This window comes from Misgurnus anguillicaudatus, chromosome 9, assembly GCF_027580225.2.
Source record: "Misgurnus anguillicaudatus chromosome 9, ASM2758022v2, whole genome shotgun sequence".
NCBI classification, from domain to species: Eukaryota; Metazoa; Chordata; class Actinopteri; order Cypriniformes; family Cobitidae; genus Misgurnus; species Misgurnus anguillicaudatus.
This window is the reverse complement of record NC_073345.2, coordinates 13,058,017-13,082,191: the sequence shown is the minus strand read 5'-3', so window position 1 is coordinate 13,082,191 and position 24,175 is coordinate 13,058,017. Positions and strand designations below refer to the sequence as shown.

The 24,175-nt window shown below is 41.2% G+C and overlaps 2 protein-coding genes across 3 annotated transcripts in view; one reads left to right on the top strand and one right to left on the bottom strand.

The window, feature by feature from the left end:
* Positions 1-24,175, bottom strand: part of kif4 (kinesin family member 4) — an 84,666-nt gene that overhangs the window by 39,717 nt on the left and 20,774 nt on the right. Inside the window, exons 1-3 of one of the 2 annotated variants that reach the window (XM_073871153.1) lie at positions 23,473-23,603; positions 12,721-12,911; positions 12,533-12,622 (exon numbers count right to left, since the gene is read on the bottom strand). In XM_073871153.1, coding sequence (XP_073727254.1) covers positions 12,533-12,622; positions 12,721-12,911; positions 23,473-23,572 — 381 coding nt within the window. In that variant the 5' untranslated portion in view covers positions 23,573-23,603. Of the gene's footprint in view, positions 1-12,532; positions 12,623-12,720; positions 12,912-23,472; positions 23,604-24,175 lie in introns of those variants that run through there. The other variant, XM_073871152.1, reaches the window with a different exon arrangement.
* On the top strand, positions 1,029-5,005 carry LOC129423552 (uncharacterized). Its single transcript, XM_055179883.2, has 7 exons — positions 1,029-1,167; positions 1,273-1,335; positions 1,438-1,479; positions 1,703-1,829; positions 2,144-2,279; positions 3,828-3,961; positions 4,875-5,005. Exons 1-7 carry the CDS (start codon positions 1,143-1,145, stop codon positions 4,993-4,995), a joined length of 648 nt encoding a protein of 215 aa, XP_055035858.2. The 5' UTR covers positions 1,029-1,142; the 3' UTR covers positions 4,996-5,005.

The window sequence follows — 24,175 nt, the reverse complement described above, 5'->3', positions numbered from 1 at the left end:
CCCAATACAGTATGTCACCTCTTCACTCTGACTGACTGTGACAGCCTCCATTTCAGTGCTATGAGGAACACACAGGATGGCAGAAATGCCTTCACATCGTATTAGTATTGTTGTTTGTTGTTTACTGTATGTGGCAATATCTATGTTTTGTATTTGATTTACATTAGGTATTTGTTCTTATTCTTGTTCTTATATGATATATTCATATTTTAATACTGCTACATATGAAATTCAACTTAAAATGAACTGATTACTTGAACTGTTTGTTTGTTTTGCCAAAAAAGTCTGTAAATAACAGTGCTTTTCATACAAGATTTAATAAATATTTAAAAGAATGCTTCTATGACTCATTTTAATGTATATATATATATATATATATATATATATATATATATATATATATATATATATATATATATATATATATATATTGAGAGAATTTAAAATTTTTAGATTATGCCAATTATGAAGCCTTTCATATTACTTGCAATGAATACATATTTCAGATTGAAGAATACTCAATTTAGATCAAGTTTGTTAAAAACCTTTTTTTTAAGCCAATTTAAAAAATTGATTTACACCAGATTCAGAAAAGAGTTTATATGAAATGCAAAAAATTAGTTTGAGCTGAATGGTTTTTGAACATTAGGTCAATGTAAAATCTTTATTGTGAATGGTTACTTCAATTTTATTAGGTTAATCCAATTTTTTACTTTTTACAGTGTAACTTCAGAAAGCTTCTGTGAATACGTCATCATTACAATGACTTCCCCAAAGCTTCTTTAGCCACATAATAGAGACAGCTTATAAAAACTTATTTCTGGGTTCTTTGGCTTGTTAGCTGTACATATTGTCACACAGCAGCTTTTAGGCATTATTCAGTTTTTTGTTATAAGCCAGAAATGACAAGGAGGCGGCTTCTCGCAATACTGGATCGCTTTCCCCCCCGGTGGGCGTGGTTTTCAGGTTATGACGCGCTGCGCTCTGTCTCTTTCCAATTTTTTACTTTTTACAGTGTAACTTCAGAAAGCTTCTGTGAATACGTCATCATAACAGTGACTTCCCCAAAGCCTCTATATAAAAGCCTAAACAGATTGGTTACTACAGTAAGTGTCTATGAGAGCAAGCAGTCAGCATTAATCATGAAATGGACAAATCTTCACACAGGTAAGGCTTGTAGATCCTTCAAGTCATATTTTGTGATGAGAAATAATGTAAATGTATTCATTTTAAATGTATGGTGAGTTTAAATGTGGTGTGTTCTTTCTGTAGGGTCTCTCTTCATGCTACCTGCAGTGATATCTCTATATTGTTTACCTTACATTGCTGACGCAGGTATGTTTAGTACTTTACTGAACCTGAACACATCACAGTTTAGAGTTCACTCATACTGTTTTGATGAAGCTTGTTCACATGGACAAAATCTTATTTTTTAAGGTTTCTTTCCGGTCGATGCTCCTAGGATTATAAAAACATCAAGTAAGATATGGATTTATACATTTGTATGTGTCTTAAATGTTTTTAATGCAATACTTAATATTTCTATATTATTCCTACCAGTAGTGACTTTAAATATCTTTAAATATCTTTAGTACTTTGAATATCAAATTCATGCAATCCATGTGATGTCTGCTAATCCAGAAAGGTCACATCACAGAAACAAGCAGAACCACAAACCATAACAAACTTTTATTTTTTTCAGAGCACCATTTAAAATTGTCCTGCCAAGTGGATCCCGGATTACTGAAAGATGAAACTCTTGTATACTGGTTGGTCAACGATTCCTTTGTCGAAACAGCGTTTCCAGGTGGAAGAGTGCAAGTATCCATGTAAGAGCACCTTCTCCTATGAAGCGAATATCTGTATTATTCTTGTATATTATAAACAAATAAATTAATAAATGCACTGAAAAGAATGATTCATTGAATTTAATGCATTTTTTGGGGTGGGTGGTTGCAATCAACTTGTTTGGGCTACATTTGAACAAAAGTTTTATATTTTATTTTACTTTACTAATCTTTTTTGTTTAAATGTAGCTTAAATAGGTTGATTGCGGCCACTTACCTTAAAAAAAAAAAGATTACATTCAATGAATCATTTTTTTCAGTGTGTGTCTTTATATATGTTTCTCTTTGTCAAACAGAAAGGAAAGCACAAAGTTTATCCAGAGCGACCTAATATTTAAATCATTTGAAGACATCAAGGAGAACACATTCACTTGTGTAGCCATGAATCCTGCTGGGATGGATACAAAAAAACTATTTAAAAGAAACAAAATTGTGAGTTTTAACCTTGATAGTTAAGCAATAACAAAACAACACAGCAAAATGCAGACTGTTTTCACAACCATTTTTTGTCAAGTTTATAAGATCCGAAAACAAAAAAGATGGCATTCCTTAAAAAAACTTGTTTTGTGTAGGGTTTGTTCTGCATTAAACAGTATGTATTACCAAAGTTATTAAGTTTGGACCAATGTTTATTGTTTCTGTTGAACATGGAACATGTATTTGTTAAAAAAATCCATATAATTCTCTGTGTAGTGTAGGATAATATAAAATTCTAGACTTTTTAAGCACACGTAAACTGTTCACTTTAAATGCTTATATCTTCTGTATGCGGATGTTGATTCATACCAAAATGTTTTTTTGCATATTGTGTTTGACAAATGAAAACGTCTCGGGTTACGTATGTAACTCTTTCCCCGCCAGCATTTTTCATGATTTTCACAAAAGTTTAATGCCTTCCAGAAAATGCTCCTTTTAAAATATATAAACATACAATATATGAATTAAAAGAACAGACCTTCTGCCTTCAAACAAAAAAATCCGTTTCATCCTACCTTCATGTGTTCTGTTTTTATCACCTCTCAAATATGTGTAGGTTTCATCAAAAACACCAAATTTTGAGCAAAAAGCTGAGATAATTCCATTTTTGTGAAGGAATTTTGATAGAGATCAGATGCAAAGCGATCTTTAAAACATACATGGACATATAGGTGTTTGCCCTAGGGCAATACTTCCAGGTTTTATAAGTTGCGGAATAGTGCTTTGCAGATTGACGAGATAACTCGTCAATGGCGGGGAAAGAGGTAACTGTTGTTCCCTGAGAAGGGAATGAGACGCTGCGTCTCCCTTGCCATACTTCCTGCGTACCTGTAACGCCATCTTTGGCAATATTTCAGATAGTGATATAGTTCCTGGCTTCCGCGTCACCCTGTCTTTGTCGTTAAGCCTCACCATTGGTTGAATTTGTTATACACATTCAGACGCACTTACCCCTCGAAGCGTCCTCAAAGTGTCACCGCAGTGACGCAGCGCGAGTTCCCTCGAAAGGGAACTTTAACAATGTATCTTAAAAGGCAACATGATGTAACCTTGCTCTCACTTGAAATGTGTGTGTCCCCATATTAAGCCTTGAATTTGAGGGTATTGGACCTAGAAGGTTTTTGAAAGGTCCTTAAATTTGAAGTTAACTAAAGTGTGGGAACCCTGGCAATACCTTTTTTGTATAAAAGTAGGACATCATTAAATATAAATTAACATTCTCTATTGTTTGTTGGAAGAACACCAATTCAAGTTGTATTTTTTCAGTATTTGGTTCATTTGTTTCTTTTTTTGTAAAAACGTACCAACAACTAGAAAATAAAAGCTTATTTATTGCAATTACCACTGTTGGACAATTTGGATCATTATTTTTATGGCATCCACAGTTGGAATAAGTGCCATCATCTGATTTAAAAAATTGTGTGATTTCGGACTTTTAAAACAGTATACTGTTAAATTGTAGCCGGATCTTGGTCTGATATTTTCAGAAGTTTTGTTTTTCAGTTTTACAGTGCATCAGGAATGCCCACCAAACACCTGTCAGACAGCATCTGTGCCGTGTGTGGTCAGCCCATCCTTGTGGATGTGAGTGAAGAGGGCATCATCGAAAACACCTACAGACTCTCCTGCAATCATGTGTATCCTTTACAATGAATAGCTTCTCTAAACCTTAAATTTCTATGTTCCAGATTCAGATAAATAAATAACAAAAAGAGAAAATTTACGATCATGTAAACATGGGAACATAGCTAGGGACCAGAATACCATAAAGAAATGAAAGTATACACTTTGCAGGCATGCAGCCTCGCGCCTCTGGCCTTATCTCTCATGAGAGAGAGAGATATCTCACAAAATTGCTTTTATACAACAGTTCGATTGTAGCCTGGCGCAACCAGACTCTCGTACATTCATTTAATTTGTACAGAGAGTCTGGCCACGCTCCATTGCAAAGCATTGCTTCCGTTAAGGAGGGTCCTCTGTTGAAGTTTAAAACTATTGGATCTGCCCAGAGTCACTCTGAATCTGCCATAAACAATCGCTAACGTCTGGTAATGACGTATGTCACTGGCGCACGACCTCAACGTCTGCGTTCTTAGCCACTTCCCGCTGTTCGCTGATTGGACCTGCAGATTTTTGCCGGAGAAAACGACACTCTACACAGCAGTCCCAGACGTTGTTCTAAAGCTAAATGAAAATTAAGCGGAAGAACGTTTACATTTCGCAAGACTTTATATAATACAATTACGTGCCGTTTCCCTCATAAGTTACAGCATATAGACCATTTTGCAAAATGTAAACAACACTGGTACATAGCACTTCTTGTTTCAGTTTTTTAACACTGAACAATATATTAATATTAATTAATATTACAACAAAATAGAACATTTAGAATCTAAAATCTAAACTACATCAAAATGTATATAAATGAATATAACCATCTTTATTTTTGACTAAATAAGATCATGTCAAATATTGAAATTTAATAAGTGAAATAAAACTTTAATGGTCCACATCAATTTTAGGTTCAGAACCTTAACTTGGATTTTTCAGATGGGAGAGACCCCACGTCATGTACGGGCAGCTTTTGGATTGGCTACGCTACCTTGTGGCATGGCAGCCGGTTATAATCGGACTGGTACAGGGCATCAATTACATCCTGGGTTTGGAGTAACTACAGCGTATGCAGCCTGTTTTAATTTTAGTTTTAGTCTAGTCTTTGTGTCAAGCTGTCATTTTAGTTTTTATTAGTTTTAGTTACGTTCATACTCTTCTAGTCAACTATGTGAGAATAGAAATATGCTATTGTTAACATTTTGTATTTTGCCAGCAGCACAAACTACAATCATACAAATATGCAATTATATATTATAGTTTATATTTCTGCATCTGTACCTGTGTAGCTAATGGACTTTGGACTTAATCTAATGTGACAAAGCTGATCTTAAATGTCAGTATAAATCCAAGCAATTTTGGAGAATTACTAAATGTTTTTGTTGTAAGTAAATTAAAAGTCAGCTTTAAGAGAACAGCAGATGTCTATTAAGAAAAGCAAAGTTGGTATGTATGGTTATGTACTTAATGGTACAGGTGTTTGATTGATTTAATACTCAAGTATTTAGCGAAGTATGTTTTGTTCATTTAAATAATAAATAAGGGAAGTTATTAAGCATGTGGGTGATTCTCACGAAAACTTGGTTTTAAAATGGTCAAGCATGAAAATGTAAAAATTGCTTAAATTTACTTTTTGTCCCACCAGACATTGAAAAACAAAGTCTGGAGTAAATGGGAACATTAATTTAAAAACTTTTACTTATTTAACACTTTTTGTAACATAATTTAAAAAAATTAGTCCTAAAAAATCTCATTACCGCAACAGTCAGAAAACATCAACACTGACATATTTTCAAAATGACATGACAAACCTGAAAGAACATAATTTGGAGATTCTGCACATCCATTTAAAATCAAAGTATTATGCTTCTATTAATTAAATTAACATTTAATAAGCATCTGTTGCGGTAATGATAATCAAAATGTCGTGTAAGCATTCTGACAAGACAATATTTCAAATTAACTGTAAAAAAATGATCTTACCTGGTAGCCATCTTGAAGTAACTGGTCCATGTGCTTGGTCACTCAAAATCAAACTTTATTAAAATTCTGTATGTGTGCTTAAACTGTTCTCAAAAAGTGTTGCGGAGGATGAGAACATCAGGCATGGACACATCATTTTCCTAATTTTTCTTCATTGTTATTATACATGAATATTCAGTAAATATTTTTTCTGTCATCTAAAGTAGTCTAGCAAAACATCCATTTATTTTTTTTCTTAATATTTTTGTGTTAATTTGATTAAATTACAACATAACGCATGTTCAAACACAGCCGGACACATTGCGGTAATGAGAATTTCAGCAGAAAATGAGATAAAATTTACAATGATAAATTCTTATGTTGAAATCACACATTGTGCAAGGTAGAACACAGTATTGTGTTAATTTTGATGCTTTTTAATGTTACTATATTACACATTTTAAAGCTAAAATCATTAGTGCCGTGGTGTTTCAATGGTTTCGTGAGAATCCCCCATGTACAAAACAACGAATGTCTTTAGCATAGATATCTTTACAATGCTTCAAAACGCATTGTCATTTAAACAACTGTTACATGATATAAATTTGTAGATTGTTATACTGGTGATGTCAGCAATCAAAGCTATACATTTTAACAGGCTTGTTGAACTGACCTGAAAGTGATGCATGGGATTTATTTTGGACTTTTCTTTTACATTTGGAGCCAGAATGCTGCTTCTTCCCGGTCGGAATCGCCGCGCGGCTACACTTTTTCTCGCGTGGAAGCGTTTTGTGCAGCATTAAGTGGAAATGTGTTTATCTTCAACAGCGACTGCCATGAACAGTCTTGTCCGTAAAAGGTAAAGGATTTTAGGTAGACTTTTCCACTTTTAAAAATTCTGCCATTACTTAGTATCCGTCATTTCATGCTTTAATGATAATAATTGTTTTTGTTTATGTTCATTTTTAATCATGAACTTACAAAACGAGCATACAAGATAAAATGTGGTTAATTATTTGTGAAGAAGAGAACAGATGAACAGAGACCACTTCTGTTGCCTAAATGTGCGCGCAGGCTATTTGATCACGTGAGCTGTAAAAAGGTTTATGAATAGAATGTGCTCTGGTGGGCAACCTGGTTGGAGACGACTGATCTAAACCCTTTTTGGGTAACTAGTTTGGTTTATTCAGAAGATGTACTGTGTAAAATATAACTTTGCATTCTAAAATCTGATATTATTACCCTTATTTTTCCAGTCTGCTGGAGGATTTTTTTTATTGCAGCACATTTATATTTGCTATGTACACAATGTTTTCAGCAGATTTTATTAAACTTACTTTGACAAAAATATATTAAACTTGTTTTTGTAGGAGAGACAGAGAATTGTGGTATCAATCAGAAATATATATTTTATTAAAACATGGTCGGATTGGTTACAGTTGCGATGTTTCTGACACTTTGTTGAGCATATTATTTAATTTGGTGGCTTGAGTGTCCACTCAACACAAACCTAAAAATGTAGGTGGAAGCGATTGACCAAAGATATTTGAATACGATTTAGAAATGCTTAATTCTGATTTTACAATTATTTGACAATTACATTGAAGTGGGGGATTTCGGCTTCAGGCATCTTCTCACACAGCAAACACTTTTGTACTATACTATTTATTACTATTTTATAACTTATTAGACAATATTTCATAAAAAAAACATTTCTTTCTCTGTTATCCATGAATGTGCAAAAAGAAGATCCTGATTCTTTAAATGACACATACTCAGAAACTGTGTGCATGAAGTTGCTCGTCCTGCCCAGAGCACAGCATCCATAGTTAGGAATCAAGCAAAGGCCTTAAGGTCACAACAATGACCAGTTTATTTCAAGGCAGGCTTTTTATGAGTTGATTCCTTAATAGTTTTACATATTTCATTTAAGGCATTTTAATATTTTATAGTGCATAATTTCTAATCAAATTTGGAAAAAAACATTGTGAAAAAAAATGGCCTTTATGCCTGGTTTTTGGATCCTTTTACACAAAGTCCATAAAATCTCTACTGAAGATTCTGAAATGAAGATTGAACCACTGTAGTTTCATGGACTATTTTAATGAAGTCTTTACTGCCTTTCTAGGCCTTAAAAGTTGTGAGTTTTGTTGCCATCTATGGGGGCTCAAAAATATTTAAAAAAAATCTGTCACGACAGGGTTGGAGTAACACGGTCTCACACCCATGGCGTCAATATTTGACGACACTTGACCATGCGTCAATATGTTGACGCGGAGGGTATACCTTTCGCGTCATTTTTTGACGAACTGGGGACTTCAATACTATTAGGTACGCGAAATTAAACAGTTGTCGCCTGGCATTGGGGTTAGGGAAAGGTTTGGGTAAGGATGTCATTATGTAAATCTAACCCTAAACCGACGCGAAAATAGTAGAAAATGTTAAGAAAATAGGAAAGAGAATGCAACGGACCCAATAGCATTGAATTTCCCAGCTCGTCAAAAAATGACGCGAAAGGTATACCCTCCGCGTCAACATATTGACGCATGGTCAAGTGTCGTCAAATATTGACGCCATGGGGTGAGACTGGGTTGGTTGGAGAGACAGGAAGTAGGACGCATACGCAGGGTTCACCATGAAATAAATAACATTTAATATAAAATGAACAGAAACAAAACACGAGGAGTAAAACCATAACACAGGAACACGCAGTACATGGAACACAGGAACAGACATGAACGTAATGACAATGACAATGATCCGGCGACAGGTGAGAAACAGACAGCAGTATAAATACACAGTACTTAACACGGAACAGGTGTGATGAATCAGTTCATGAATTGTCCAGGTGACGTAATCGGAGACACAAACAAAACATGACACGGATCACCGTGACATGACCCTTCCCTCTACGAGTGGCTACCAGACACTCACATGAACAAAACAAACACAAAAAGTCTGGTAGCAAGAGTCCAAGGGAGGGGTGGAGGGCTTGAGGACCCTGGCGCTGCCGGCAGCCGCCGGGACGAAACCAACAGGACGGTGGGCCGGACTGCGCCAGGAGAACCGGAGCGATCGCTCCGAGAACCGAGGCAGACGAATTACCCCCCTCCTGGGAATCGCCGACGATCCGATGCCCCCCGGAAGTCATCTCCCGTCCCCTCGCGGAAATGGGGACCCTCACTTCGGTAGCCACCCCGGGGAAAAGATCGGGCGTGGTCCGTTCCGGATCCCCCTACGAGCGGGACGGTGGTCCTCCGAGGGACCGTCGACGACGACGACTCAACCGTTGGGGGACCGCCTGGGCCGATCCTCCTCCCGCAGGAGCGAGCGATCGCTCACGGTGGTCCCCAAGAGACATCGGGGCTGGTGGAGAATGAACCCCGATGTCACTACTCCCCCTCGACGAAACTCCTGGGGGAGCCGCCCTCCGTGAACCCGCTGCGTCCAGTCTGGCCGGATCATTCTGTCACGACAGGGTTGGAGAGACAGGAAGTAGGACGCATACGCAGGGTTCACCATGAAATAAATAACATTTAATATAAAATGAACAGAAACAAAACACGAGGAGTAAAACCATAACACAGGAACACGCAGTACATGGAACACAGGAACAGACATGAACGTAATGACAATGACAATGATCCGGCGACAGGTGAGAAACAGACAGCAGTATAAATACACAGTACTTAACACGGAACAGGTGTGATGAATCAGTTCATGAATTGTCCAGGTGACGTAATCGGAGACACAAACAAAACATGACACGGATCACCGTGACATGACCCTTCCCTCTACGAGTGGCTACCAGACACTCACATGAACAAAACAAACACAAAAGTCTGGTAGCAAGAGTCCACGGGAGGGGTGGAGGGCTTGAGGACCCTGGCGCTGCCGGCAGCCGCCGGGACGAAACCAACAGGACGGTGGGCCGGACTGCGCCAGGAGAACCGGAGCGATCGCTCCGAGAACCGAGGCAGACGAATTACCCCCCTCCTGGGAATCGCCGACGATCCAATGCCCCCCGGAAGTCATCTCCCGTCCCCTCGCGGAAATGGGGACCCTCACTTCGGTAGCCACCCCGGGGAAAAGATCGGGCGTGGTCCGTTCCGGATCCCCCTACGAGCGGGACGGTGGTCCTCCGAGGGACCGTCGACGACGACGACTCAACCGTTGGGGGACCGCCTGGGCCGATCCTCCTCCCGCAGGAGCGAGCGATCGCTCACGGTGGTCCCCAAGAGACATCGGGGCTGGTGGAGAATGAACCCCGATGTCACTACTCCCCCTCGACGAAACTCCTGGGGGAGCCGCCCTCCGTGAACCCGCTGCGTCCAGTCTGGCCGGATCATTCTGTCACGACAGGGTTGGAGAGACAGGAAGTAGGACGCATACGCAGGGTTCACCATGAAATAAATAACATTTAATATAAAATGAACAGAAACAAAACACGAGGAGTAAAACCATAACACAGGAACACGCAGTACATGTAACACAGGTACAGACATGAACGTAATGACAATGAAAATGATACGTCGTCAGTTGAGAAACAGACAGCAGTATAAATACACAGTACTTAACACGGAACAGGTGTGATGAATCAGTTCATGAATTGTCCAGGTGACGTAATCGGAGACACAAACAAAACATGACACGGATCACCGTGACAAAATCTTCATTTGTGTTCTGACGATGAGCAAAGGTCTTTCGAGTGTGGAACTAGAAGTAAATCATGACAACATTTTCATTACACTTTAATAAAGGGGACATATCATGAAAATCTGACTTTTCATGTTTAAGTGCTATAATTGGGTTCCCAGTGATTTTATTAACCTAGAAAATGTGAATAAGATTACAGGGTTGACCCTGTAACTTAGTTTTGGAAAACCATTCTTCACAAGCATGTGAAAAAAAATAGATCATTGAAATGTGGCTCCCCTGGTGATGTCAGAAGGGGATAATATCGCCCCTTAATCTGCACTATCCAACCTTAGCACTCCCATTAAGTGCAGAGATGAGCTCATTTGCATTTTAAAGGACACACCCAAAATGGCACATTTTTGCTCACACCTACAAAGTGACAATTTTAACATGTTATAATAAATTATCTATATAATAAATTATCTTCACATATGTACTCTGGGGACACCAAAGGTTTAATTGACATTTAAAAAAAAAGTCTTGTGAAATGTCCCCTTTAATTCATTAAGCCACCTGAAGTGTCCCATGTCCACATAAAGAAAAGGGCAATGCAAACATGGGTAGCATGAATAAAAAACTCAAAACACAAATAAATAAAATTAACAATTTATTAAAGTCACTGTCATTTTAATAAAACTTACATCAAAAAGTATGATTTTCAATATCACTGCCACTTGTGCATCTCCATAACTGATGCCGATGAGATATGCATCTTGAAACATAGCCTACGATACAATACATTAAAGATACATATGAAGCAGCTACCGATTCGATTCACCTTATTACAATGCAGTACGGTTCAATTTGGTTTGGTTCAACATGATGTCATTCAATGCAGTATGATGCAATGAAAATATTGATGCCATGCATTTTTATATGGTACAGATAGTTTCCACACATTGGATTTGTTTATTGGCTTTAGAACCATTATAAGACCACTTTAAGATAGGGATGTGCGATAATTTCCACATCTATGGATTTGTAATTAATTACTTGGAGGTTATGCTCCGTGTGACTATAAAAATACGCCTTGGTTTCCATAGTGTTGTGATACAGTCAGCAGGATGCAGCAACAGTTTAGAGAGGAAAAAGCAATCTGAACTTTCCTAATAATAAAAAGTACATCTACTAATACTTATTATACATAAATTAACCGGTTTTTAACTGAATTAACATTACCATTCCGGAGTTAAACAAGTTTGAACAGAGTTTCTTATAACGTTACTGATATTACAGTGGCCAGTCTTAACAGTGTTTGATATTCAGCTCGTCTTGATTTAAATATTTTATTTCGCCAAAAGGGAAAAAACATCCATAACTGAATGAATGGTACTCAGGAAATACAATATACGCGCGTTAGTAAGACCTTACGGCAGATCACGTTGGCCAAAACACGGAATGAACCACGTTTTCAAAAAATATTGCGGGCAAATACAGACATTTGCATCCGGACGGGATAAAATTTCTCAGAGAACCTCTGAGTTCGGCGAAAAACAGTAAGTAAATTGCTCTGGAATTTTTATGGATGACGTCAGAGAAAAACACAGACATGGGCGATTCGGACGGGATTAAAAACACAGACGACCTCTGAGAAGCACGATTCTCTCTTCGTGCAGAGTTCCCCAACTCCAGACAGCCCACCATCTCATGTGCAGTGGACACCTCCTTTTCTGTCAGGCCCACAGTCTACACCATACACAACCAAATGACAGTCAGAACATCCATTGAATATCTGGTGGTTAGGACCAATATGGCCAAACTTTTGATTTGGTAACGTGTAAACAGCTTACTGATAGTTTCTGAAAGTACAAACTTCAAAAATGCCACAGAATATCAAACACAACTGGTCTGCATGGGTCTGGTGCCAAAGCATACTCTGATATTCACAGCCACAGTCTATATTGACAATTTTGTTTCAGTAGGGTTACAAAGCTCACTTTAATGCCTTCCTTAGGATCCTCTCTGATACTGATGACAGGTTTGTCCTTTGACGTGCACAGCAGGTCTAGAATCTCTTCATTGTAAATCTAAGATCAAACAAAGTAATGAGCTTTGATGAGTTACGATTATGAATATTTAAAATAAAACAGAAAATATGCCACATAATGCAAACAATGATTTATACCTCAAGATATGACACAGCCAATACAAATTCACAGTCTGCGCATTTAGCCTTTTCCTGAAAGATTCGTCGGATGACTCGAGGGATGACACCAACAGTGGGCTCATTTTCTTGTTCTGACGTATACGTGCCACCCATGGAGAACGTCTTGCCAGAGCCCGTCTGTCCATAGGCCAGAACAGTAGCATGATAGCCTGCAATTTTAAAATGTTACAATATTTACATTCGACCTAAACCATGCATCAAGTTGCACTTTCTAATAAAGGTTAATAATTGGTTGAGAAATTATCCTCGGGTATGCATTATTTTATGCATTATGTCAAATGTCGTAAAATAACCACCGGGGCTACGTTTGTGGTAACCGTTTTATAAGCTGAATAACTGACTCCAGTCCTTTAAATTATGCAAGCAGTAATTGACGACGGGCAGTTAAAGGGATTAGTCAATTTTCTAAAAAAAATACATAAATTCAGATCATTTATTCACCACCATGTCATCCAAAATGTTGATGTCTTTCTTTGTTCAGTCCAGAAGAAATTATGTTTTTTGAGGAAAACATTCCAGGATTTTTCTCATTTTAATGGACTTTAATGGACCCCAACAATTAACACTTATCAGTTTTTTTCAACGGAGTTTCAAAAGACTATAAACAATCCCAAATGAGGCATAAGGATCTTTAGTGAAACCATTGTCATCTTTGACAAGAAAAATAAAAAATACACACTTTTAGACCACAACTTCTCTATCTCCGGTCCTGTGACGCGGCAGCGCAACCTCACGCAATACGCCATCACGCCGAAAGGTCACGGTTAACGTATGCGAAACTACGCCCCAGTGTATTCAAATGTGGAGAAAGAGGACTGTTCCGATGTTGTTGTGGAATGATACTAATTAATGTCTTTGTGTCAGTTTATTGTTTAAAATGGTCCGCAAATGTGCGTCCCATATATGTAACACGTGACCTTTCAACGTCATTACGCAATTACGTGAGGTTGCGCTGGCGCGTCACAGGACCGGAGATAGATGAGAAGTTGTAGTTTAAAAGTGCATATTTTAATTTTTCTTGTTCAAAGGGGACAGAGAATGAAAAACCATTTTTTTCCTTGTCTTTGTTGAATAATGGTAGTCTACCCACATTCACAAACATACAAAAAGTGCCAAACATGCTAAACATCTCAGTCTCATAGAAATTCCTCTTTTAGAAATGTCAGCCAGAAAACAGCCCAATCTAAAAAACTGATGCTTATGACATCACAGGCATCTAACTGCCCCTCCACTTTAAAATAATTGGCTGCATTTTTTGAGTGGCAGCAAAGCTGTCAGCCAATCAGTAATGAGATTGCAAGTTAAGCCAGTAGGGGAGCCAAATAGGTGCAAAACCACTTGTTTGAAATCCCCCACCCTAATAGAGCTATCTGAGAGAGGTTTTTAGGAAGCTTCTAACTTAATGACATTTAAATGACAGTTTAATGTAATGTTAAACCACAAAGCTGGGTAGTTTCTTAAGTTTGATAATTATTGTTTATGACAGATTTATAACAAGTTGTGTTGTATTGGTGTATGTCAAGTTGTCATAACAAAGATTTCTCAAACAATATCATCTTTGCATTAAAAATTACATTATTTAGTAAATGACACTTAATGGCAGTCATCATAAATGTGCATAAAATCTTCTTCATGTTCATGACAAGTGTCATGTCATGATTATGAAGGTGTCATGTCAGTCTTATGCACACCCCTTCAAGTAAAGTGTTACCAAGGTTTTTTACAGGGCAGGGGAAAGCAAGAGGTACGTAAAATAAAATGAAAGTTTCTAAGCAGTTGCACACATGCACACGCTTTTTGGCATTCAGAAATAGACCCAGATAGATTTCAGCATAGGGATACTTGCACCAATTTCACATGTATTTTGTGTATTTTCAAAATACAAAATACTGTATTTGTATTTAAATACATTTTTCCTCACAGTATTTTGTATTTGTATTTAAATACATTTTTCGACAGAGTATTCGAACACACGTATTTGCGGGCGCGCGCCTCCGTCCTCGTGAGTTGGATTTTAACCGTTTACCTCAGACGACAGTTTTCATGTCTATTGTAGAAACTAAATGCCTAATACATGTGCTGGATCCCAAACCGCCTACTTCCATACTATATAGTACGTAAAGTAGCGCTTTTTACGTACTATATAGTATGGAAGTAGGCGGTTTGGGATCCAGCAATGGACTTTCCCAAACACCCCTATCGTTTCATCAGAAATGGACTGTCCCAAAAGTTCGCGCGGGGGTTGCCAGGTTACGGAGCGGGAGAGAGAACCGGCGGCACGTTGTAGATAGTTTATAGACCGAAACAGATGGATTAAGTGCCAAAGTATTGAAGTGTTTATTGATTATGTATACGTGTGCATGCATCACGATGTAAGTAATCAGATATATGTATATAAGTAACTTTAATGGACGTTTACATATGAAGAGTTTCCTTGCAAAACGAGATAACCACCATTTTCTTAATTGTTCAGAAATATTGTTTTTTTGTTGTGCATTTCAATTAATTTCTTTGCAACTGCAGTTGGTTTGTTTTGATTTAAACCTTCATAACTTAAAAAATACAGCAAAGTAGTACCATAAAACAAAATAATAACATAAAAATAAACATGTTTTGACAAAAATGTAAAAAAAAAAATGGATTTATGTCGTTTTGCAACGAAACTCTTCATATTATAGTTATGATTAGTATGATAACATGCAGATGTTTACACTCAAAACTGTTATTCGATGATATCCAATCAACTATTACTTAATCCGGTACTTAATCCATTTATTCATTTAAAATCATAAATGCTTCTTTACACGTTAACAACGCACATGCGCTCCAAGTTTTGCATAATAGCAGCGCCATTGCACGTGCACGGCAGAGACGAGCACGTGAACTGTGCATGCACATAAATAACACACTTTCTACATGTTTGTGTTTTAAGGTTATAATATAAGTAGTTGTAATTATAGTATAAATGCAGAGTTGTAGTGTATTAGTTGTTATTCATTATTAATCTGTTTAGTAGTGGATTATTTAACCGTTGTAATATTTACATATTCATGTTTGGACTTTATTTAATCTGTTTCAGAACCACACATTTCTTATTCAATAAACAAACCTACATTTCTTGAGATATCGTTGTCTTGACCAGCAACCTGTAGCCTTCAGCAATCCAGAGATTTTACATCTATGGCAAATTCTAAGGTAAGTTTTTATTAATTCCTGGTTACGTCATTAAAATAAGTTCACAGTTATGTTTATTTTGTTTTTAGTTCCAGTTAATTCGATATGACTAAAATATATTGAACTTTAATGTTGACTGTTGATGCAGTGGTTTGACTGAGCTCGTGACGCATCATCTGAGCTAATGTAGTGCAGATCTTTTATTTGTCTTTACCTTCTATAAAAATGTGTTATCCTCAAATTCTTCAAATTTATTTGACATTGTTTAGTTAATTATAACGCAAGTTATTTAAATGTAGGGTTTGATGCGTAAATGTAAGGTTATTTAACTTACCGTACGGGCACACAGTTTACAGTAGCCTAAACTGTTAAGATCGAATTTAAACAGAAGTCATCAATTCTGGATTAATAACTATTGTATATTTATGTTCACTTTTCTTTACAGGTCATTTTCTTGTTGTGTTTTGATGTTTTCCATTGGCCAAAGAGTAAGTATTACTTTGTGTTTATATTTGCATCCAAAACACAAGTGCTCAAAAAGTGCATATCTGATTTATCATTGTCATTAGGAAAATATAAGAAAATAATTTTGGATAGAATGGTTACTGTTCAGCACAGCAATTAATTTACTTTGTGTGTCACTATTCCTTCTATACTGCCCTACAAAGCGAAAGCGCAGTAACTACGCATTTGGTCAAAATTGAGTTAAGGGTTAAAATGGGCTTTGTGAGATCTGTTGTGTCTTGTGACAAAGTCTCCTGGTTAAATTTTGTCCCATTTCAGAGAAATGTGTGTGCCAAAATTGCAGTAACATGTTTGACTGGCTGGTGTAAAAAACTTTAAAGCCATTTTTCTCAGTTTCAGTGTTTGCGTAGATACTGCACTTAGCCTTTGGAGGGCAGTATAGTATGTAAGTTAGGCTTACATATTTCAAACCCTTTGTTTTCAATAGACAGAGCCAGAAGTTCCCTTTCAGTCGGTCACTACGACGTCACGTCGTGACCGACGAATTGGGAACTCGCTTAGAGAGACCAATCTGCTTCGAATACTACTAAAACGCCAATGAACTTGGCATTGAGATATTTGCATAATGCTGGCGCCGCCCCGCCAGGTGCGTATATAAGCCCCAGGTGCAAATATAGAAATCAGCTTTTTATCGCTTCGAAAGCCGGCTTTATCTGACTGAGAAGCTACTATCTGCTCTTCTGGGAACGGTTGCTGAAGTTGATTGACAAGCAGTACTAACACAGCGGACGCTCGCAGTATTCCACTGCTCTGCATATTTTTTGTTTTGAGTTTAGTGTGTGCGTTGCCTCTCCCTGTGCGCATCATCAGCTGAGCACCAAAAGAGTGATTTCCCTAAAGAGTGATACGTGAGAGCTCTGTGTCTTTTTAAAGACAGCCTTCTGGTCCCGTCACTTCTGCAGCATCAGAGGGGTGCCCATCTTTTCCCTCCGAGGCGGAGTCGTCCCGGAGATGGCGGCCGTGCCCGCTCGAGCGGCGGAAACGGTAGAGTTGGAGGGGTTAATCCCTCTCCGCCCGAACCGTCCCGCCCATATGATTGGTATTTCGGAGCTGCCCGGGCCTATACGGTCCTCACCTCCTGCCTTTCCCGACGGCACGAAGAGCTGACGTGATTTGCGGCCGTCTCGGCCGTTCAGCTTTCACCTCTCACCTCCCTCACCAACGGAGCCGCTAAGGACGGGGATCCCTTCAGTAGAGCGGGGGGTTGCGATGCAGCTGCGTTCCTGGAGGGACCACCCAACCCTTTCCTCCCGTGTTTGTATAGACAGTCGTCCGGTTACGGGCGCTGCCCATCAGGCATGCGGAGACGCGGCTTCAGCCCTGCACGTAATAACGTCACTGCAGGTTCACCAAGCAAAGGCTTTAGAGGTTTACGAGGGAAGCTGCGACCTTCAGTCGTGCGATGTCCACCACAGTGTTCAAGATCGCCACCTTTGGCTATGTCTGGCTTACATGACGGACGCAGACGAGAACAACTTCTTGAATGCTCCTGTCTCACAGACCGGCCTCTTCGGCGAGCCCGTGGAGTCGTACAGCTCCGCTGCGCAGACTGAGGCGATCTCCTAGGTCATGCCCCGGCAAAAGAGAAAGCTGCCCTTGGTCCACCACGCCGGCTCCTCAGTCTGCCTCTCGCCGTCGGCGTCCTGCGGCGGCCACCTCTGTTCCACTCCTCGGACCCCATCTCGGCAGCGCATGGGAACCGGTCGTCAGCAGCTCGCCCCACCCGCTTAGCCGCTTCCCGTGAAAATCGGGAGTTTAAGTGGCCAGTAACGGGCGACCCGGATTGGCAGAGGATCACTCTTCAGGAGACGGTGATTCGCTCCTTCCCCCGGTAGAGGGTCGGGTGGAAAATTCTTGGTTTGCATCTGTTTCACCGGCTGTCCAGCCGGTACCCATTTAACCACACATAAGAGTGCATTCCTCTTCCCTCTCCAGGTCTCCAGAGGATCGAGAGAGCCGTGAGCGGGCACACCAGCTCACCCTATCTCTCCTCTATCGCCAGCGGGTGTTTTTCCGGAGTCTGCGCTCTCCGCGCAGGAGACCAGACGACCGTCACCCTCAGAGGGCTCAGGTCAGTGTCACACACACACATACTGCAGATGTTTATGCTGTCACAGCAGACGCACCGGCAGTTTTACCTGTCTCGCTTCGCTGCCCCACCGCGGGTACTTCGGTAGTGTCGTTAATTCTCCTCGTACGGTCCCTGGATGCTTCGCTTCAGTTCCCAGCCCGTCTCGTTGAGTTTTACGCACTGGCCGCCTCGGTTACGAAATACAATTACCGGCACTCCCCCAAATTCTACGGGCATTCGTTTCACTATAGTGAAAGCGTCCGATGCACATGTACTGCGTGAAAAAGTCGATGTCCTGCTGGCGAAGGACATTTCGAGCCGGTCCCTCTTACCGAGAATGATGATAAGGTTTTTTCCAGCCTTTATCTCATATTACCCAAATACGCGGTGGGTTACGACCGATTTATTTACGCACCGGCTCTACAAATGTGATCCTTTAGGATGATACGCCGAGGCTCGTATTTCAATATTCAGATCGGTTTGCAGCCTTAAACCTGTAGACGTGTACTTCATGTGTCCATCTCCCCTCGCCTTAGACCGTTTATTCGCTCTGCGTCATGGGGTGGGCATATTAATACCAAGTACACCATTCGAGCTGTCTCTCTCTCCCCGTGTCTCCATGAAAATGCTAGTCACGGCATTAAAATCTCCGAGAGAGAGCGTTGTTCGCATTCTGCTTATATTTACGTCAACTATAATGGCTCGTTCTTGGCAGACGTGCGCGAACACAGAGATTTAATGCTTCAGCATCTCGCTCGTTTAAGTCATCAGGTCAGCTGGGAAAGGAGCAACTTTGCCCCGTGCAGAGGATCTTTTTCTCAGTATGGAAATAGACTCGGTCGATTTATTGGCGTGTTTTACAAGAGCGCGCAATCAGTCAGTTCTGACTTGCCTCGGTTTAATTCGAGGGAAGTACGCGGTCTCTCTGAAACAATTTCAGAAGCTCCTGGCATATGACAGCATGCTGCAGCTGTGACACTGCTCGAGCTGCGTCATATGAGACCGCTTCAGCATTGGTTTTACGATCGAGTCTCGAGGAGAGCGTGGCGCAACGGCATACACTGTGTAACCATTACACCTGCGTGTCATTTCAATTTTACCCCGTGGCAGACCCAGCATTTCTTATAGGAAGATATGCCCCTGAGTCGGGTCTCCTGGCATTCTGTAGCACATACGATGCCCCCAGCACGGGATGAGCAGCCACGTATGACGGGCTTGCAGTCTCAGGGGTGTGCATAGCACCCCAACTGCCGCGAGCGGTGCGCTGTATATCTGGGACTTGTACGCTCCGCTATGGAGATGCGAGGGAAGGATGTATTAGCCGACACCGACAACATTGCGACTGTTGCGTTATTTACCGTTAAGGCGGTTTTTGCGCTCTCGTCACCTGTCGCATCTCGCTCGTCATCTCCTCCTTTGGAGTCAGAAGCATCTGAGGTCCCTTCGTGCCATTCACATCCCGGGTACGCTCAATACAGCGGCTGACGCGCTTTCCCGAGCTGCGCGCACCGGCGAATGGCGACTCCACCCCCAGACGGTTCAGCTAATTTGGAAGAAGTTCGGTCGTGCGCAGATATATCTATTTGCGTCACTGGACGATACCCACTGTCGCCTGTTTTATTCACTAACCGAGGGCAGCCTCGGCGTGGATGCGTTGGCACACAGCTGGCCGCGGGGGACGCGCAAATACGCATTCACTCCAGTGAGCTTAATCGCACAGACACTGTGCAAAGTCAGGCAGGACGAGTAGAGCCTTTTATTAGTCGCCCCGTACTGGACAACCAGGAATTGGTTTTCAGAGTTAATGCTCCTCGCGACAGCCCCTCCCTGGCGAATTCCCCGGAGGAAGGAGTTTCTTTCTCAAGGAAGGGGCACATTTGGCACCCGCGCCCCGACCCGTGGGATTTCCATGTATGGTCGTTGAGTGCGCGCAAGGTTTAGGTGATTTATCGCAAGCGGTATCTAACACCATCGACGCGGTACGAGCACCGTCCACAAGACGGGCTTACGCGCTTAAATGAAACCCTTTTCGTCACCTGGTGCTCTTCGCAACGCGAGGACCCCAGAGAATGCTTAACATTGTGCTTTTATATATCTTCAACATAGGTTAGATGGTAGGCTGTCACCCTCCACCATTAAAGTTGATATCGCCGCTATTTCTGCTCGTCACTCACCTATTAACGGCAGATCAGTTGGCCAGCATGATTTGGTTATTAGATTTTAAGAGGCGCTCGCAGGCTAAACCCCTCGCGCCCTCCCTCTATTCCTCCGAGACCTGTCCATGGTGCTGAAGCCCTACTACAGGTACCGCGGTCGAGCCTTTGCAGTCTGCGAGTCTGAAGCTTTTGTCAATGAAAACTCTGACCCTGCTAGCATTGACCTCCGTGAAGAGAGTAAGGGATTTATTTGCATTCTCTGTTGACGATTCGTGCCTTCAGTTTGGTCCTGCTGTCTCACTGAGACCCAGACCAGGCTACGTGCCCAAAGTTCCCACCACTCCCTTCAGAGATAAGGTGGTGAGCTTGCAAGCGCTGCCCCCCGGAGGAGGGCAGACCCAACCATGGCTTTATTATGCCCCGTACGAGCGTTACGCATCTACGTGGATCGCACACAAAGCCTTAGGACCTCAGATCAGCTCTTTGTTTGTTATGGTGGTCAGCAGAGAGGGAAAGCTGTCACTAAGCAGAGGATGTCTCATTGGATAGTTGATACTATCGCCCCTGCTTATAATCTGCAGGGCATTCATTGTCCATTTAATTTGAGAGCTCACTCTACTAGAAGTGTTGCCTCATTTTGGGCATTCGCTCGTGGTTCCTCGCTAACAGACATCTGCAGAGCTGCTGGTTGGGCGACACCTAATACGTTCATTAGATTTTACAGTGTTCGTGTCGAGCCTGTCTCCTCTCGTGTCCTTTCCTCGTTAGGGGAAGCACAGGGAACAGGCTCGCAGGTCGGCTTGCAGCCTCCGACTGCTGCTCCAAACTGAGCTCAGTATGGAAGGTCATCGAGGCAAAAATGCGTAATAATTTGTTTTGCCTTCCTCCGCTGCCTTGGCAGCCTGATGTTGCGAAGCATCCGCTGCCAGCCTTTCACTAGCTGCATCCTCGCGAACCTGTGTTTGGCTCGGGCATCCACATTGCGTCCCACCGGGTTCCTATGTGAGTATTTTTCCGTGGGGTTAATCCTACTAGCCCACGTTTCCCTCAGCAGAGCACTGCTTTGCTTACACAGCCACGGCTGTCATTTATACCTCAACTATGGTTGACTTTCGCCCACCAATAGCCCTTAACGGGGCGGTGGCTTCCGCAGCGTCCCTATACCGCTCAGATAGGGCGCTTCCCAGTCGCTGGCACTACTGTGGGTTAAAGGAACATCTAGTGCCCGGCCTTCTGCCTTAAAACCTAATTCTCCTTATCCTTAAGTGGAACCGGAGGGCTTTACGCAGACACTGGAAGAGGTCAGCCCTCAGTGGCGTTTTGGTAGGGATTCCCAATTCGTCGGTCACGACGTGACGTCGTAGTGACCGACTGAAAGGGAAAGTCTCGGTTACGTATGTAACCCTCGTTCCCTGAAGGAGGGAACGGAGACGTCACGTCCCGTCGCCACAGGGCTGCTCCCTGCTGTTTATCGGCCGGTCACACTTTCCGGCTTTCTCAGCGAAAAAGAAGCTGATTTCTATATTTGCACCTGGGGCTTATATACGCACCTGGCGGGGCGGCGCCAGCATTATGCAAATATCTCAATGCCAAGTTCATTGGCGTTTTAGTAGTATTCGAAGCAGATTGGTCTCTCTAAGCGAGTTCCCAATTCGTCGGTCACGACGTGACGTCTCCGTTCCCTCCTTCAGGGAACGAGGGTTACATACGTAACCGAGACGTTAATTAATAGTTCAGAGTGGATGTTGACAAGTTTTAGAGAGGCTTCATATTGACATATAAAATTGGTCTTTGTGGTGGTGTACATAACAGCATTTTTTTCTATCTTTATGTATTATGGTTTTAATCATATTTTTTTTAAATGATGGCTGTGTTAAAACTATGTCGCGATATCAACCTTGATTCAACTATGTTGAAAGTGTGACGTTGAAACAACATTGAAATGTTGTGAAATCAACATTGAAACAAAGTTGTGAAGTCAACTTTGATTCACTTTGCAGACCAGCAATCCAGACCAGCTAAAACCAGCCTGGCCAGCTAAGACCAGCCTGACCAGCTTAAACCAGCCTGGCCATCTTAAACCAGCCTGGCCATCTTAAACCAGCCTGACCAGCTAAAACCAGCTAAGACCAGCCACCCGACCAGCTAAGACCAGCTTAAACCAGCCTGGCCAGCTTAAACCAGCTAAAACTAGTCTGACCAGCTAAGACCAGCCATCCTGACCAGCTAAAAACAGCCTGACCAGCTAAAAAAAGTCGCCAAAACCCCTCTTAAACCAGCATGATACACCAGCTATGACCAGGCTGGGAGACCAGCTAAAACCAGCTTGACCAGCTTAAGCTGGTTTTAGCCGGGGGTTTTTTCAGCAGGGTCCTAGTGAAAAAAGTTAGTTTGGAGCCCTGGTGTGCCTTTTAAAATGCAAATAAGCTGATATCTGCACTAAATGGCGGTGCAGTGGTTGGATAGTGCAGATTAAGGGGCAGTATCATCCCCTTCTGACGTCACAAGGGGAGCCAAATTTTAATGAAGTATTTTTTTCATATGCTTGCAGAGAATGGTTAACCAAAACTAAGTTACGGAGTTGCTCTTTTTAGCATTTACTAGATTGATAAAAGCACTGAGGACCCAATTATAGCACTTAAACATGAAAAAAAGTCAAAATTTCCTGATATGTATGTCCCCTTTAAGGTTGTATATTGTACCCAGGCCCTACAAATCTATTATTTCGTTATACTCTGCGAAGTGAATCACAGCTCATGCTCATATCAAGAACCCTTTACAAACCTTTAAAAAGCCCAGACAACAATGGAGACACTGCAGTGGTGAATACTTCCTCCTGCTCGGTCGTTGGGTCAAACACGAAATGAAGTGAACGCCTTGTCATTGCCAACAATCACCTAAACAAAACAAACATTTATGTAAACGACTGCCTGTGTATTTATACACATTCACAAAACTGAATGGGTCTAGAGTAGACACATACTTATGGTTCACCAGGTACAAAATTAAGACAGCACTGGCATCCTTCATTAATCTCTTTGGGAACCAGCGGTCGGCATCTTAGAGCAACCCGGACAGGAATGGCCTTTTCATTTTCCTTGGTCATACTGGAGTAATGTCTAGAGTAGACACATACTTATGGTTCACCAGGTACAAAATTAAGACAGCACTGGCAAAATTAAGACAGCACTGGCATCCTTCATTAATCTCTTTGGGAACCAGCGGTCGGCATCTTAGAGCAACCCGGACAGGAATGGCCTTTTCATTTTCCTTGGTCATACTGGAGGTCATACCTGCTATTACCACGAACGATGGGTAGATATCACCAAACGATTCTTTATCACACAAAAAAGTTGCAAATAATTTCAAACGAGATGGGACAAAACATAATCTGAAATCCGATACCGCTCGATACCGTTACTTTATTTAAAGACTTAAAGTGTCACCGACATACAAATCCACAAATCGCCATTCCTCTAAAGAAAGA